The sequence below is a fragment of the Theileria annulata genome, chromosome 4 (genome assembly GCF_000003225.4).
Source record: "Theileria annulata chromosome 4, complete sequence, *** SEQUENCING IN PROGRESS ***".
NCBI lineage: Eukaryota > Apicomplexa > Aconoidasida > Piroplasmida > Theileriidae > Theileria > Theileria annulata.
In genome coordinates, this window is record NC_011098.1 from 1220469 (window position 1) to 1236337 (window position 15869).

Genomic DNA, 15869 nt, shown 5'->3' on the forward strand with positions numbered 1-15869 from the left:
CATTAATATTTTGTACCAGTATATCACTATATATTTAGTTGGTTAACCAGATTATATATATATATATATATGTTTGATATGACATTAAGAAATTTATTAGTGCGATTTAAAATACTTTGAACCTTAATCAACAGAGAAAGTGTTAATATAACTGTAGGAAGATAGAAAAGACCAAAAGGGGACGTGAGGACGAGACTGAGTTCGATAAAACTTCATGTTCCCCAATACTTTAAAGGGAACAAAGGCAACGCAACACTTACTGAAAAATCGTTAAAGAAATGAAACTTACGCCTTGTAAAACATCATATAGAGTGAAAAAAAGCTCAAATACTTTGTAACCATATTGATCGACTGGAGGTAAAAAACCTTCAAGAAATCCATCTCCTTACTAGCGAGCCTAAAAAATCAATTAATTAGAGGAAATGTGTAAAGAATCAACCAAGTCATAGCTAATTAAAGTAAATTTTGAGCTCATTGATTAGGTTTAGTATATAAAAAATTACTTTGCGGTTTCATAGGCTGAAATGTGGTTAGGGTGGCCTGAAACGCCTCGACCATCAAAAGTGAACAACACCCTTAGGCTATGATCATTAACAAATTTTTTTAAATGTGGTAATGCGTGTTCAGGGTCCCATTTCGAGTCTCCGTCCTGGAGCAGAGGATCATTTACCACTTTGCATGTGTACCCATAATGCTCGCATAGATTAGCTAATTCAAGCTCTCTGGCCTCTCCTTTGCCTTCAGCATTTCCTAAAAATTATTTTATAAATGGAGATAGTGATAATCCCTAATTATCTAAAGGTGTGCATGACGAACCGTTAGAAAGGTATAAGAAGTACAAACTAAAGGTGGATTCCTCCCCAGGCTTCGGTATACTTTTCAGGGCTCCAAGCGTTGGGAGGAAGAACATGGACTCGTCGTCAGGATGTGCGAGAAGGAAGCCGATGCTTGGATTACCTGATGGAGAACTTGTGCTTGTGAATCTGAGTGCCTCGAAGATGTGAGAGAGCATGTGAACATTTCGAAACTCTGCAAATCCACGGAAAAAGAGTGGGATGAAGGCCAGTAGTTTGAACCTCATTCAAATTGCAGAGGACGGCGGAAAATATGGACTGATGCATACATGGTGGATGTTTAACATGTAAGTGAGGTGTGAGAAAATTATATATGCAATGGATTTGTGGTCAAAATTTAGATTTTGTTGTAGATGATGTTTGCTGGGATTGTATAGATCATCTTGATGATGATACCGTAGTAGAAGGCTGTGCAAAAGAGACCACATGTGAATACTGAAAAGGCAATGTTCTTTCTCAACATCTGAAAATAAATTTTATTAAAATAATATAATTTAATTTAAAAAATATTATAATTAGAATAAAATAACAAAAATATGGTTTAAGTAAAGAATAGTGTTAAATGTAATCTTACTGTTCTATCATGTGAGAAGAATAACATGATTGACCCTAGAATGAGTGAAATGATTGAAGTAATAACAGCGATGATGAATCCAATGTAGTTATGTGGTTTGATTACCATAACATATATGGATGCTAAACAAAATGAGAACGCACGAACATACCGCTGAATGCTCCAGACAACATGGAAGCTGGGATAATTGACTTTTGTGAGTGCTTTCTAACGAAAGCGGTAATCCCAGCTACAAAGAAAAAGATTGAGCTGACAGCTGCAGGCAAGATTTCTAAGCAAGGCATTTTTAATGTATTTAGAGAATGAGTGTTTTAAAAAATTAAATTTGAAGAGTTCTAATTAAAATAGAAGAGTTGTGACTGTTGCGGCGAGAATTTAATTTAAATACTGATTGAATTTAACAGCAAAAACTGTCTATGGATATACTGATGGGGTATGTAATATACATCAATACCACACAAACAAATCGATAAACCGTTCTAATCCGTTATTTTATACCCTAAATCTGTTCCTATATACTAGAAACTCTGATAATTATCGCATTTCAGTGTTTTTAATGCTCATGCATACCAGTCGTTTATAAAAATTAAAATACAAATGTATATCTTTTTATTATTTTATTTCCTTTTTTAATTTAAATTAATTTAATTAGTTTAACTGTTTTCATCCTTATTATGTTAAGGGAATCTCTCCTTTGTTGTAATTACATTTTTTTATTTTCTCATTGCACATTCACTTATTTTGATTCCATTTATTGTTTTTATTTTACATTTATAATTGTCTCTAACATTAAATAGTTTAATCGGATTTAAATTTGCCAATTTTCAATAACTTTCCATTTTATTATTTCTTATTGATTTTATTCTATTATTATATGTACATTATTATATTATATTTATGTTACATTAAAAAGTTTATTATAATTATTTTTATTCTTTTCTGTAATATATTAATTTGACTCACCTGTATTACCCTCCACATATATTAACAGGATTCCATCTCTTTGTATAAAATTATATTTTATATTGTTTAAATATATTTATGTGTTTATTTTAATCTATTTTGTAACTTTATTGATATGTAAATATTTGAGTTTTGTTCTTCCCATAACATCCACATTTATGAGTTGTAACAAAACTCAAAGAAGGAGGTTATCTCCTAGGTTAATTGGGAAAAAAATTCCAAAATATACTGATTTTTCATCCGCTGTGTCATTAAACGCTTGTGATTCCTCCACGTCAACGTGTGACTCAATAAACCATAAAAGGAATCTTCCACAATCAAATAAAAGATTTAATTACAGTATTAAAAATGATGACTACTTAAATAGTGATACTGAATCAGATGATAATCCACCATCAAAGGTAATTTCACTATTTATATATTCATACATCTCACCATTGATAAATATTTTAGGAAAATGTAGTAAAAGACCCTAACATATGTAGACGCTGCGATAAACTCACATCTGAGCTGACACAACTAAGAATTCAGTCATTTGATAAATGGGTTTCGGAGATAAAATCACTCCAGGATATGTTAATAATGAAGGAATCAATAATAGAAGATTTTAATAGAAGGTGTTCTGAAACGGAAAAACATTTAAAGAAGTTAAAAAATGATTTAACCAATTCACAGAAAACTATTTCTGCGCTTCAAAATGAAATAACTTCCCTCAAAACCAGTATAGATTTTAAAAATAATAAAATCGAAGAACTGGAATATATGATAAAGGTAATAGTCTAAATATTCAAATTATTATTATTTTTAGGGAAAAAATGATAAGATTAGTCAGCAGAAGAAGATTATTGAAAAAATGGAGAAAATGGCACACGAAGATAGTAAAATCATAAAGAAGCTAAGGGTGTAATAACTAACTACACTGTAAACATTATACACTGTAAATTAATGTTTCTATAATTACTTGTTTTATGATTAATAATTTTATTTACATTTGAAGTGTTTAATTATTTTTGTTAAAATCAATCACCGGATTCCAACATGGTGTTCTCGAAACTCATTCAGATAATTTAATTAAAAATTTTTTATAATATAATTTATTACCATTAAATGTCTTTTTGTTAAATATAATTCTAGTTTTTATTAATCGACAGTTATTTTCTTAATCCTTCATTAATATGGTTTGGAGAATATTAATACTTATTTGTTTAATTAGATTTTCACTACAATTTTGTAGATATTATTCTATATATAATTAATTTTAAATATATGTAATGTATATTTTAGGGTGATATCACATCCTATAATGGCGGCGCATTGGTTGCCATGATGGGAGAAGGATGTGTAGCTATCGCATGTGATAAGAGACTTGGACTAAACCAACAAGTTACAGTTAGCTCAAACTTCCCAAAGGCGTTTAAAGTAACTGAATCATGTTTTTTTGCAGCCTCAGGACTGGCAACAGACGTTCAAACACTGTAAATTACACTAACATATACATTGACATATAGGAAGGATGAAATAATGTTCAAGGTTAACATGTATAAACTGAGAGGAGATAAGGAAATGAGTGTTAAAACTCTTTCAAACATGGTTGGATCGATGCTCTATTCAAGGCGTTTTGGGCCTTGGTTTGTGGACTCAGTGATTGCGGGATTAGATACTGATAGTTCCCCTTATATCACATGTTTTGATCTTGTCGGAGCGCCCTGTACACCAACAGATTTTGTCGTTGCCGGTACTTGCTCAGAACAACTTTACGGTGTTTGCGAAGCTCTATTCAAGCCAGGAATGGTATAAAACACATATTCTATAGTTTAAAATGTTATAGGATCCAGAACAACTTTTTGAAACTGTTTCACAATGTTTAATGGCTGGAATTGATCGAGATTGCCTTTCAGGTTGGGGTGCCGAAGTCCATGTTATCACTCCCGATCGAGTAATTTCAAGATCATTAAAAACCAGAATGGACTAATTTACTTAATATTTCAATTAATTATTCATGTTTAAACAAATTTCTCTTTGATTATCTGTTGAATGGAGTAGTACCCTATTTTAATCAATTCTGTGTAGAATAACATTATTTTAAATAATATATACAATCGCATAATTTTCTATATTAGTGGTGTTAAATTTTGTAATATGTATTTAAATTATCTGATTAATTGTTTTATTTTATTTGGTATCATTTATGAGATTCTTTATATAAATACCAATATTATAATGTAATTGCAATAAAACTGTATATTATTTAGTGGAAATCAGTTTATTCTTGTAAAATAAGTTTTCTCAGTTAATAATTTGCTTTGCTTGAGGTTATTTTTTTGTATTCTATTATGATGAGATTCCTACAATGTTCGATTGTAGAAAAGTATAGATTTTGTGTTTTTACCGGTTACAGGTTCTTGTCGAACTCAACTCAGAAATCAGTGACGGATTCCACATCTGGTTCTAACCTAACCAATTTGAACATAAAAGATCCATTGAAGGTTAAAAAAGCTAAAAATGTTGTTAAGTCTAAAAAAGATTCTGTGCCTGAGGACTTTTTTAAACCTGTAGAATTATCGGAGTCTCAGGAGAAGTCGGTGGTACTTAGGAAGCCGATTCCCAAGAACTTTATAAAGGAAACTTTGCTCCCTCACCTGGAACATAACGTGGCGTACAACTGTATGAAGTTCCCGCCAGATGTTGTGCTTCAAATAGGAATCGCGTACTCAAAATTGCCTCATTTCATCAGACAAAGAAGTATTGAGGACGCGTTGGTTGAGGCTTTTAGGTTCAGAATGACAGACTACTCTGCATCAGACTGTATACAGCTCTTGAACACATGTTTAACACTTCAGGGATTAAGATGTTTGACAGTATATGACGATATAGTTTCAAGGCTTGAGGTTCCACATATATTTAACAGTATAAACTCGCTTAACAGACTTGGGATTTGCAGTAACATTTCAAGGATCTTAAAACACTCACAAATGATCACAGACCCTGACCATACAAATTCTGAAAACACTGGAAATAATACAAATTCAAACACCGAATCGAGTGAAAACTCTGTAGAAAAATCTGTAAATGTGAGTGACCGGAATTTTGTAAAAATTAATATGTACAATGACAAGTATAATGTATCATTAATAAGGCCATGGAGTTATATCGTAAAAGGATATCGTGATAAGAAGATCGCAAGTTTGGTTGAGAGACTTTTAAGTTTTTGCGAAGAAAGGATTCTTCCACAGTTGGAGTATGATCTTAAGTCTTTTGATTCTGACGAACTGACCGATCTTTTGGGTGTTTTGGCTCAAAAAAGTGAACGTGACGGAGCCACCCTGGACTTTCCAGTAATCTCCATTTTAATGGGTAACATCATTAGGCTATACCCTACCACGTCACTACTAAACAGCCTTAGTAACCTTTCAAGCCTGTGTAGACTGAAAATAAGGCATGATAAGTTTTTATCTTTGGTTTTGGAAGATCTTAGAAACCCGCTCAAGGTCACTAACATCTACCACAAACACCTTAGCAGGTGCGTATGGTCACTTGCTAGATTTGACCTTCTGAACGATATTTTACCAGACTTGATGCCTCATATTTCAAGAAATGTGCCTAAATTTGAGCCTAGCTGTTTTGCTAGGCTTTCTCAGGTCTCCAGGTTCTACACCTTCAAAGATGAAAAGACTCACAAGGATTTTGATAACCAACTTCTTAAGGTTACATTATTTCTTCTGACTAAAATTGATACTTTTGGTCCTAAGGAGTTGACTTTTTTCATCACAGGACTCTTCTGTATGCGCCTTCTCCCAGATGAGCAGGCCTTTACCACTAGGACTCCAACAGAGATAAAGCCAAAGTTTGAGAAGGACGAAAGATATTTGACAAAGTCAAACAAGTCTTCCAACACGTTATTTGTTCTTTCGAAGGTGTTGGAGTCTCTCAGGAGGTTAGATTCAGAGTTTGACCTACTTGAGATTGAGAGACTCATCTCGACTACTCGCTCCTTCGACGAGTACGAGTATCTCTTACAGATGTTCCCAGAATCCTGGGCTAACATTATAAACCCTCCAGAAGAATCTAGTTAATTTTATTTCATTTTACAAATTTTATATCATTAATTATATTTTTCATTATACATTATTATTTTTTGTATATTATATATTATTGTGTATATACACATCATATGTTAACATATATAGATCTTTATATAAATGACTAAATAAATAGATTTGTGATCAATTAAGTTCTAAACAATGATCTTAGGTTGTGATTAGTTATTTTGCTGGCTCTTTTACACCAATAGCAGAACGCGTTCCATTTAGTCATACCTTCTGTGGGCCAATGTGTTGGATCGTGGCTTTTATACTCAATTAGATAGCCCTCACTGTAGAGTGCTAGGAAGACCATAAGGAATGCACCCACCATTTGAGCTATCACCGTATATTCAGCTCCATTACCTACCATACCAGCAAATCCAACAGCAAGTGCGATCTCATGACACATATAAAATATTATAGTGAGTGCAGTAGACATCTTAGGTTGATTGACAATGGAACGGGATATTTTGGAATCTCTATAGTGAAGTGAATATATGAATAGATAGGCTAGGATGATCATAGTGGGAACCACGATATCAAAGAAGTGCCAAAGATAAGCATGAACAAGATGTTGAGCTTCTTGAACGGGGTTGCATACTTCTTTTTGTTCTGTTGATCGTCCTGTGTCTTTTACGTGTGTGGATGCGTATGGTAGCCATCCTTGTAGACCAGTTTTATCATTTCCGTGCCATACGTAATTGGTTTTAGGAGACCAGTTTGCAGCAAATCTTTGGAGTAGTGCAATGATTACCGGCGGAAATATGGTAGCAATAAGAAGAACCATTTCGATCTTATCAACTAGGTAAAATGGTACAATCATACCAGGTGCAATTCCAGGATAAATGGCATATACAAGACCCATACCAACTAGAACAATCAGTAATGGTGAGATCAAAGATTCCTTGGCACCAGTACCAGAGAAACCTTCAGCAAATATATGACCATATTCGATAGTAACAGCACCATTAGCACCAGCAGCACCAAGCTGAGTTCTGAGTGTGAAAGTGTAAGTGATGTTTTTAGTTTCAGTATTCTTAACAGTATACTTATAAGTACCATTAGTACCAGGAGGATCGACATAACCAGCTTTCTCAACCTTAGCCTTCTCATCACCCTGATATGTGATAGTAACCTGAGTCTGACTAGTAACCTTAGTAATTGTACAATCAGGAGCAGCATCTGTGCAGATACCATATGCTAGTGTCCAAACCACAGCTGCCACGAATGATATTATGATAGCTACCCAAATGTCAATAAAGACTAATATGAAGTCACTATCGTATTTTCTTCTGTTACCAAACATCAAAGTTGCCAAATAGTGTATGAATGAGGTTAGAGCTGGGAAACAGTTTTCACCAGCAATATAGATTGGAATATAATGATAGTTAGCAGCAAAGACCAATGGATTATTGATACCAAAAACAAATCCAGATACTGCAATAGTCCAATAAAAGGTTGTTAGGCGACCATGATCACCACCCGCCAAATATACAATCAATAAAATTACATAGGTGAGAAAATTTAACCATTGAGCAATTATGGAAGGTATTATGATGGCACCGAACTTGAGTTTCTTTGAGTCGAGGTTGTTCCAGTTGCTGAAGTCGCTGGTGATGGCTAGTTTAACAGCTAGTTCGATTGCGTCAGCAATGATGAAACCTGGTAGACACCAGAGTTCCAAAGAACTTGCCATTCTCCTAACAAACACACTGAATAGATTCTCAGGCAGCTTGAACCTAATAAGTGCGTATGGAGCAGAACTATATGAAAGTCTAATGTTAAGCATCATAGACAGTCCGGCAAGTATATAGGCAGCTATGAGTAATGGACACTTACCAAAATCATCTTCAGCAGCCTTACATCCGTAACGACAATGAGCCATTTATTGCGATAACCAGAAGGAATTACTTTTTAGTAAAAGGATGGTTTTACTATATTACAGAAATATTAATTAAAATCACAGTATCCATCAAAACAAACATTAAACTTTATCATGTAATTTGTAATATACAAATTATAATAACTATATAGTGCATAATTTATAAAAGTAATGATATTAAAAATGTTTAAGAGTGTAAAAACTCTAAGACCTTGTCAATGTACTGGTCAGTGTTAAGGTAGTCGTTTTCGGTGGCTTTAGGGTTCCTGGCCAGAGCAAGGTCCTTGGTCATGAAACCTGAGTCAATTGCGTCAACACATGACCTTTCGAGTTTTTGAGCAAATTGAACTAGTTCTAGATTTTGGTCAAGGTTACCTCTCCTCTCAAGAGCCTTGGCCCAAGCTACGATAATTGCCACAGGATTGGTGCTAGTAACAAGTCCCTAAAATTAAATTTAAATATAATTAAGAATTTTTATACCTTTTGGTATTGCCTGTAATGGCGAGTAACTGTGCCGTGAGCAGCCTCAGATAAAAAGCATTTGCCATCTGAAGAAAAGAGAACGGAAGACATTAAACCAAGTGAGCCGTACCTAATTATAATTTTATAATGTATAAATTAGTGTAAGTTGATAATGACAAACGCCTGTGCTACGATATCAGACTGAACATCGCCGTCGTAATTTTTACAGGCCCAGACAAAACCACCCTCTGACTTTAGAGCAAAGGCAACCATATCGTCAATTAACCTGTGCTGATATGTCAAACCCTTTTCCTCAAATTTGGTCTTGAATTCCTCATCATACACCTTCTGGAATAGATCCTTAAACCTCCCGTCGTAGTACTTGAGGATAGTGTTCTTAGAGGAAAAGTACAAAGGCATATTTTGGCTTAAGGCGTAGTTAAAAGATGCCCTGGCAAATCCTAAGATTGATTTGTCGAGGTTAAACATTCCAATGGCGACTCCAGACCCTTTAAAGTCATGAACCACTACACTCTTGGGTTCTCCACCTTCTGGAGTGAAACGAAGTTCCAACTTTCCAGGCTCTGATACCACAAAGTCCTGACAGTTGTACTGATCTCCAAAAGCATGCCTTCCTATCACTATTGGCTTCTTCCAACCTGGAACCAGCAATGGAACTGATTTTGTGATTATAGGAACCCTGAAAACAGTCCCGTCCAGAATATTCCTTATCGTTCCGTTGGGTGATTTGTACATTCGCTTCAAATTAAACTCTAAACAAATTTTTAAAGAAATAATTTACCCTTCACTCTAGCCTCGTCAGGTGTGATAGTTGCACACTTAACTCCAACTCCGTGCTTCTGAATTGCAGCTGCGGCATCCAAAGTAACCTAAAAACAGATTAACAACATTTAAATTGGTGGAAATATTAATTTTATACCTTGTCGTCAGTAGAATCTCTGTGTTGTATTGATAAATCAAAGTACTTCAAATCCAAATCAACATGTGGAAGAATCAGCTGAAAACCAATTAATAAGATAACGATTAAGTAATAAAAATAGATAATCTAGTAAAAATAAAAATAGTTACTTTTTTCTTAACTTTATCCCACATGATTTTTGTCATTTCATCTCCGTCGATTTCGACGATTGAATTTTTAACAACAATTTTGTTTTTGAGGTTCATATTGTTAGAAGCTAATGATGAAATGTGATTCTTTGAGGTTAAGTTTTGAAGATTGTTATGATGTACAGATAAATAGTTGAAAGCGTAGCCTAATGTAACAAATGACCTATGAAAGGATAGGAATCTGGCCCCAACTTTACAATGTTGTGACAAGAACATAGGTGTTTATGTAATAACAAAACCCTATAAACTATTTGGGTATTTTATCTGATTACTCTTAACATAAATTTGTACATGGGGTCGAGAAAAATGTTATTTAATTAATCTGGATAATTTAACATGGATATTTATGCTTATAAATGGTATTAAAATACGTTTTCATATCATTAAGTTGTTAAATACGTAAATCTGGGTTAATTTGTATATAAATAATAAAATGAAAATTTAATAAAAATTTTGCTTACACATTAATCTTATTTTAATCTTCCAATAATATTATAGTTAGTTAAGTATATAAACGTTGTTTTATAACATTTCTAGTAACTTTTATTGAGTTACAATTTTAATTTCTTATTATCACCCAAGAATTCTTCAACGTATACCAAATACACATTTTAATTTTCTGTAGTTATTCCTGTTGTATTTTTTAAATTAAATTTATTTTAAATTATATTCGACAATTTTATTATTGTTTTATTATTTACTTTACTATATTATCGTTTACAATGTGTACATTATATTGTCCATTATTTTTTAATCTTCCAAAATTACAATGACTCCCAAATCAGTTTCCTTCAAATCTGTTTGGGATAAAATCGTTTGTAAAAACGACACCAACATCGACTCTTTAGACGTATCATTAAATCATGTTCCTATAGTCAACACTTCACCAGTAATTCAGGAATCTAGTCCTACCCTTTTGACACAGAAAAGATTGTTAATCGATAGGCCTTTAAAATTCTCATCAGACTTTACAGTTTCAGGTAATTTGTAATTTTATCTATAAATTGCCATTTTACACATTAGACTTGATTAAAAATTATTTAGAGTTTGATTCTGAGATCAAAGAATTTTGTGCAGATAACATAGATGAATTGATCACGCCGGGGGCTCTAGATAGATGTAATAAAGATTCCAACGACTCAGGAGTATCCACAGTAGTTTTTAGCGATAAAATAAAAATTAATCAAGGAGATTTGAGGATCTCTGAATTTAGCCCAAATCCACTGAGAAACACAGAGCGCTCAGACTCGATAAATACAACTATAGTGGAATCTAATTATGGATATAATTCTGTGTTTTCGGATTTAAACTCTGACCACAACTATCACACACCTGTGCAGAAGTATGTAAATAAAAATCAGAGTACATTTAGTTTCAATTCCAACAGATCTTTAAATGACAAGATATTCGACGGGATTAAGTCAGACGACTCATTCTTCTACAAACTAATTGACAAATCTGAACCCTTTTCATCATTCAAAAGTCCTTTCTCCCTGGAAAACCCTGAAATTTCTGTTAATTTCAGCCAAAATGAGCAGAATGGAGCCCCAATGCAGTTGGATTCAGACGTTTCAAAGGAGTTTGAGTTTAAAGATTTAGATGAAAGTGAAGACGATAACGTTGTAAAGATTTTGGTGTTTACAGACACACATTTGGGCTATAAAGAAGATGATCCGTTCAGAGGAAACGACTCGCTGAACACGTTCGAAGAGCTCCTCTTCATCGCAAAACACTTGGAAGTTGATTTCATACTCCACTCGGGAGATTTATTCGACAAAAACATGCCATCCAGAACCACAATGTATTTATTAATTATCAATAGTCGTTAAAGTAGTTAGTTGTTTAAAATAATTTAAAATAATTGAGTAATGAATGGAATTAGGTATCGCACGATGGATTTGTTATCGACATATTTGTTAAGTAGCATGAGTAAGATAAAGGTTGATAAGTCTGAAGTTGAGAGTGCAAAGCTGATTAGCTTTGATAAGGGTGTAGCAAATAACCCTTTGGGTGATTTAGCTTATTCCAGCGGTGTTTCTAAGGAATTTTTAACGCCTTTTTTCGTAATACACGGAAATCACGGTAAATTTAAGAAATTATACTTGGTTTAGATAATCCGACATATCAACATTCATTATCACCAATTGACATTTTAGACGTGGCTGGACTGGTACTTTGAAATAGGTTCATAGTGTTTAGGTAACGTATTTTGGAAGGGTTTTTGACCTAGAAAATGTGGTGATAAAGCCAATTAAAATCTCGAAAGGGGATGTTAAGATTGCGCTTTACGGGCTAGGATGGATAAAGGATGAACGTTTAGTAGAAATGTTTAATAAGAACATGGTTAAATTTGAACAATGTGAAGAATTTGACAAATACTACAAAATACTAATGATACATCAGAACAGGTACCCGAGAAGAGGAATCAATGATCACGACTACGTAACGACAAACATGATCCCGGAATGGTTTGACCTGGTGATTTGGGGTCATGAGCACGAAAGTATTAAGTTTCCACAGAAAAGCTCTTTTGAGAACTTTCAAATCCTACAACTGGGCTCTACAATTCAAACATGCCTAGTGCCGGCAGAAATACCCCCAAAACACGCATGCCTGATACACATTACTACTGAAAACGTTAACTTCTATCCAATTTCACTCAAATCGACAAGGAAATTCATCTCAGATGAGCTTCCAAATCTCAACACATATGAAAAACCTCATATGAATGCTGAAGAATTACAGAATTATTTGAAGAAGGTAATTTTGTCACGATAACAATGGGTTAGGAAGTTGAGAAGTTATTGGAGAATTCAGAGGCTAATTTCACAACTGAGTTGAACTCGTTATCATTGAGTGAGGAGTTGAGTCTTCAAAACCTATCAAAGATACAATCAATCATACACAAGGCCTCATGTCCATTGGTCAGGTATATATGAATTTTGATAAGTTGTTTTAGGATCAAGGTTGATGGATCAGTTTTCGAGGTGATTAACCCAAAGTTGTTTGGGAGTTCATTTATAGGTTTGTTTTATGATTTCAAAGTGTTTAGGGAAAGTGGCGAACCCAAATGACATTTTAAAAATGAAGAAATTAGAGGTCGAGGAGAGCTCAGAAGTAAAGTCGGAACACGTTAGGAAGAAGATGAAACAGCAAGTTTTGTCCTCAATTGGGGATAATTGTCAATTGTCACTCTTACTTGAGAGTGAGTTGAACGAAGCTGTTAACAGATTTGCAAATGGGATGGTACCGAAAAAAATTTTGAAAATGTTTGTAGGAATCACAAATTATATTGGAGTATGTGAGGGGAAGAGTTTCTCTAATCCAGGAATATATAAAGACTAGGATGAGAGAAACAGTTTCAGACCAACTCTCAGAGGATCTGTACTCTGAATTAATCGACAAATTCATACATGTATAGTGTGTTTTGATGACAATGTTTAGGATAAAACTGAGGAAGATAGAGTTTTGGCAGTATCAAAAGGTGACCAAACAAGTTCAGCAACAAAGAACTACGACACGTACCTAAACTATATAATTGAAGAAGATAATAAGGAGTCTCAAGAAATCAATGGAAGGTTAGACTAAATTAAACTCACATGTGTAGGTGTGAAGTGTTGGAAAACGATAAGGAAACAAACGGGAAAAAGAAAACAAATACTAGAAGTTCAAAATGTGTAAAGTTAACATGGTACCTGAACCAAAATGGAGATAAAAAATAAACAGTTACCCAACTCATATATCCATAACACTATATTTATCGCCAATGTTCAATAATATATTAACACCGTTCAATAATATATATCATTGTATTTATAGTGTATTTTTATTAAAATGAATAAAATTAAAATTTGTTGTAAATATATCTAGTGAAATATGTGTAGTAAGGAGGAGGAGTTGAACCTTCTGCTAAGTAAATTGGATTTAGCCTTTGAAAAACATTCAAAGAAGAGTGAATCTGATGATAGCAAGCCGTTTATATCAACTTTTGACGTTGAATATGATCATGATAAGGTTTTGAGCGGAGTAAAGAGTTTAATGTCAAAGGGATACGTAACCCTTGAGGAAAATAAATCAAATGCATACGTTTTGACCAAAGAAGGAGAAAAATACTCAAAAGACAATTCACCTGAATACCTTCTGGTTCAGAAGGTCAAGGAATCACCTGTACCTATTCACTCGAATAATTATTTATCTAATTTTACTCTGTTGATCAATGTTTAGGGTTTATCAGTTGATGACGCACTTAAATCTGTGGAAAATGCAGATATTGGTTTGAAGAAATGTATGCGGAACAAGTATCTAAAACTTGAGGATAAGGTTTTATCGCTTGGATTAAACCCGTTTGATACGGATTTGACTAAGAGTATGTTGGAAGTGGTGAACAAACACGGAAACTGTGAGACTTCTATGATGTTGGATCTAGCTAAGTTGATCCCAGATAGGAAGAAGTTGGATGAAGAATTGGGTGACTTGAAGAAGAGAAAGCTGGTTACATCTAAGGTAACAATGTGCTATAATGTAAGGAGGACTGATGAGTACAAGTCCTCAGTAAGGCCACAAATTACAGATCTCACAATGGAGTTGTTGGAGAGCGGAAAGTGGGAGGAAGCAGGTAATTTTAGTAGGATTAAAACTTTTTAGAAATTAAAAAGTACAACTTCTTCTCAAGTGGTAAAAGGGCACTTAATGGAGACCTACACCCGCTGATACACACAATGCACGAGTTTAGGAGAATATTAACATCCATGGGATTTGAGGTATAAATTAGAATATTTAAAAAATCATTTAGGAGTTGGATACGAGTAGGTATTTGGAGTCCAGTTTTTGGTGTTTTGACAGCCTGTACATACCACAACAACACCCAGCAAGGGATATACAGGACACATTCTTCCTTGATGTAACTTATAATTAACATAAAATATTTATAGAACCCTGAAAAGGTTAAAGTTAACTTTCTGGACGAGACACATGTTAAAAACGTTTCAGTGGCTCATGGAGATGCCCGAGTATATAACAGCTTCGGATGGCAATATAAATGGTACTTGTTTAATTTTAACTTGTTTTAGGGACCTTCATGAATCACTTAAAACAGTGTTAAGAACACACGTCACGCCATGCTCCGCAAGGAAACTTAAACAAATAGCAGACGATTACCAAAAGGTAACAATAAAAATTATATAATTGTTGTTAGGGGAATCCTATAGTTCCTTGCAAATTCTTTGCAATTGACAAGGTGTTCAGAAATGAGGCCACTGACTCTACACACCTTTGCGAATTCCACCAGGTTAGTTTCTTCAAGATAATCTTTATTAGATCGAGGGGTTTGTTGTGGGCTTTGATCTGGGTCTAGGGGACCTTATGGGAGTTATGGAAACCTTCTATGGAGCTATAGGAATAGACCCACTGAGATTCAAACCAGCATTTAATCCTTACACTGAGCCCTCAATGGAGATATTCGGATACCATAAATCACTGAATACCTGGATGGAAGTTGGAAACAGTGGTATTTTCAGGCCAGAAATGCTCCTTCCAATGGGACTTCCAGAGAATCTAACGGTAATTGCATGGGGACTCTCACTAGAGAGACCAACAATGCTAAGCCACAACATTAAAAACATTAGAGACTTAATCGGTTGTAAATACTAATATAAAACCATTTATTTACACATTTTATATAAATGTGTATCCAACCAAAATCTTATCTGGATTCCACATAATATTTATTCTACACATTTGTATTTCACATTCTTATTTTTCATTAAATTTTATTTAAATCAATGTTAACAAAAAATTAATTTAATGTTTAATATTTTTTCTATTGATGTTTATTAAAATATACTTTATCTTGGGTAATTCTTACAACATCTCACTTGTGATTTAGGAACACTGTTCTTATTCTTAATAAACGTAAATTCAGCTGA

The 15869-nt window shown here is 33.8% G+C and overlaps 7 protein-coding genes across 7 annotated transcripts, besides 13 other annotated features; 4 read left to right on the plus strand and 3 right to left on the minus strand.

The window, feature by feature from the left end:
- Positions 1-285: 285 nt before the first annotated feature.
- TA10880 (N-acetylglucosaminyl-phosphatidylinositolde-N-ace tylase) lies at positions 286-1081 on the minus strand (the record flags this gene model as incomplete). The annotated part of the gene is made up of 3 exons (XM_948165.1): positions 286-397; positions 504-750; positions 817-1081. The coding sequence occupies 3 exons, from the start codon at positions 1079-1081 to the stop codon at positions 286-288; spliced, it is 624 nt and encodes a 207-aa protein (XP_953258.1).
- Positions 298-366: a sequence feature (1 probable transmembrane helix predicted for TA10880 by TMHMM2.0 at aa 182-204).
- Positions 1031-1081: a sequence feature (Signal peptide predicted for TA10880 by SignalP 2.0 HMM (Signal peptide probability 0.968, signal anchor probability 0.000) with cleavage site probability 0.748 between residues 17 and 18).
- A 2485-nt stretch (positions 1082-3566) lies between these two features.
- On the plus strand, positions 3567-4363 carry TA10875 (proteasome beta 3 subunit, putative; the record flags this gene model as incomplete). Its single annotated transcript, XM_948166.1, is given in 5 exon segments — positions 3567-3594; positions 3605-3621; positions 3676-3866; positions 3900-4182; positions 4220-4363. The coding sequence occupies 5 exon segments, from the start codon at positions 3567-3569 to the stop codon at positions 4361-4363; spliced, it is 663 nt and encodes a 220-aa protein (XP_953259.1).
- A 361-nt stretch (positions 4364-4724) lies between these two features.
- On the plus strand, positions 4725-6464 carry TA10870 (uncharacterized protein; the record flags this gene model as incomplete). The annotated part of the gene is made up of 1 exon (XM_948167.1): positions 4725-6464. One exon carries the CDS (start codon positions 4725-4727, stop codon positions 6462-6464), a length of 1740 nt encoding a protein of 579 aa, XP_953260.1.
- A 154-nt stretch (positions 6465-6618) lies between these two features.
- On the minus strand, positions 6619-8358 carry TA10865 (Tpr-related protein family member, putative; the record flags this gene model as incomplete). Its single annotated transcript, XM_948168.1, has 1 exon — positions 6619-8358. The coding sequence occupies one exon, from the start codon at positions 8356-8358 to the stop codon at positions 6619-6621; it is 1740 nt and encodes a 579-aa protein (XP_953261.1).
- Positions 6748-6816: a sequence feature (10 probable transmembrane helices predicted for TA10865 by TMHMM2.0 at aa 21-40, 109-131, 143-165, 170-192, 205-227, 330-352, 365-387, 442-464, 483-505 and 515-537).
- Positions 6844-6912: a sequence feature (10 probable transmembrane helices predicted for TA10865 by TMHMM2.0 at aa 21-40, 109-131, 143-165, 170-192, 205-227, 330-352, 365-387, 442-464, 483-505 and 515-537).
- Positions 6967-7035: a sequence feature (10 probable transmembrane helices predicted for TA10865 by TMHMM2.0 at aa 21-40, 109-131, 143-165, 170-192, 205-227, 330-352, 365-387, 442-464, 483-505 and 515-537).
- Positions 7198-7266: a sequence feature (10 probable transmembrane helices predicted for TA10865 by TMHMM2.0 at aa 21-40, 109-131, 143-165, 170-192, 205-227, 330-352, 365-387, 442-464, 483-505 and 515-537).
- Positions 7303-7371: a sequence feature (10 probable transmembrane helices predicted for TA10865 by TMHMM2.0 at aa 21-40, 109-131, 143-165, 170-192, 205-227, 330-352, 365-387, 442-464, 483-505 and 515-537).
- Positions 7678-7746: a sequence feature (10 probable transmembrane helices predicted for TA10865 by TMHMM2.0 at aa 21-40, 109-131, 143-165, 170-192, 205-227, 330-352, 365-387, 442-464, 483-505 and 515-537).
- Positions 7783-7851: a sequence feature (10 probable transmembrane helices predicted for TA10865 by TMHMM2.0 at aa 21-40, 109-131, 143-165, 170-192, 205-227, 330-352, 365-387, 442-464, 483-505 and 515-537).
- Positions 7864-7932: a sequence feature (10 probable transmembrane helices predicted for TA10865 by TMHMM2.0 at aa 21-40, 109-131, 143-165, 170-192, 205-227, 330-352, 365-387, 442-464, 483-505 and 515-537).
- Positions 7966-8034: a sequence feature (10 probable transmembrane helices predicted for TA10865 by TMHMM2.0 at aa 21-40, 109-131, 143-165, 170-192, 205-227, 330-352, 365-387, 442-464, 483-505 and 515-537).
- Positions 8239-8298: a sequence feature (10 probable transmembrane helices predicted for TA10865 by TMHMM2.0 at aa 21-40, 109-131, 143-165, 170-192, 205-227, 330-352, 365-387, 442-464, 483-505 and 515-537).
- Positions 8260-8358: a sequence feature (Signal anchor predicted for TA10865 by SignalP 2.0 HMM (Signal peptide probability 0.013, signal anchor probability 0.666) with cleavage site probability 0.003 between residues 33 and 34).
- Positions 8359-8542: 184 nt separating this feature from the next.
- On the minus strand, positions 8543-10161 carry TA10850 (isocitrate dehydrogenase, putative; the record flags this gene model as incomplete). The annotated part of the gene is made up of 6 exons (XM_948169.1): positions 8543-8797; positions 8836-8947; positions 8999-9590; positions 9620-9707; positions 9758-9835; positions 9907-10161. The coding sequence occupies 6 exons, from the start codon at positions 10159-10161 to the stop codon at positions 8543-8545; spliced, it is 1380 nt and encodes a 459-aa protein (XP_953262.1).
- Positions 10162-10714: 553 nt separating this feature from the next.
- TA10845 (double-strand break repair protein, putative) lies at positions 10715-13667 on the plus strand (the record flags this gene model as incomplete). Its single annotated transcript, XM_948170.1, has 11 exons — positions 10715-10925; positions 10990-11769; positions 11812-12027; positions 12057-12115; positions 12145-12705; positions 12735-12874; positions 12905-12969; positions 12998-13191; positions 13223-13360; positions 13390-13523; positions 13553-13667. 11 exons carry the CDS (start codon positions 10715-10717, stop codon positions 13665-13667), a joined length of 2613 nt encoding a protein of 870 aa, XP_953263.1.
- Positions 13668-13821: 154 nt separating this feature from the next.
- On the plus strand, positions 13822-15594 carry TA10840 (phenylalanine-tRNA synthetase, putative; the record flags this gene model as incomplete). Its single annotated transcript, XM_948171.1, has 8 exons — positions 13822-14112; positions 14170-14560; positions 14590-14705; positions 14738-14845; positions 14877-14986; positions 15015-15108; positions 15140-15232; positions 15262-15594. The coding sequence occupies 8 exons, from the start codon at positions 13822-13824 to the stop codon at positions 15592-15594; spliced, it is 1536 nt and encodes a 511-aa protein (XP_953264.1).
- Between the last annotated feature and the right edge of the window lie 275 nt (positions 15595-15869).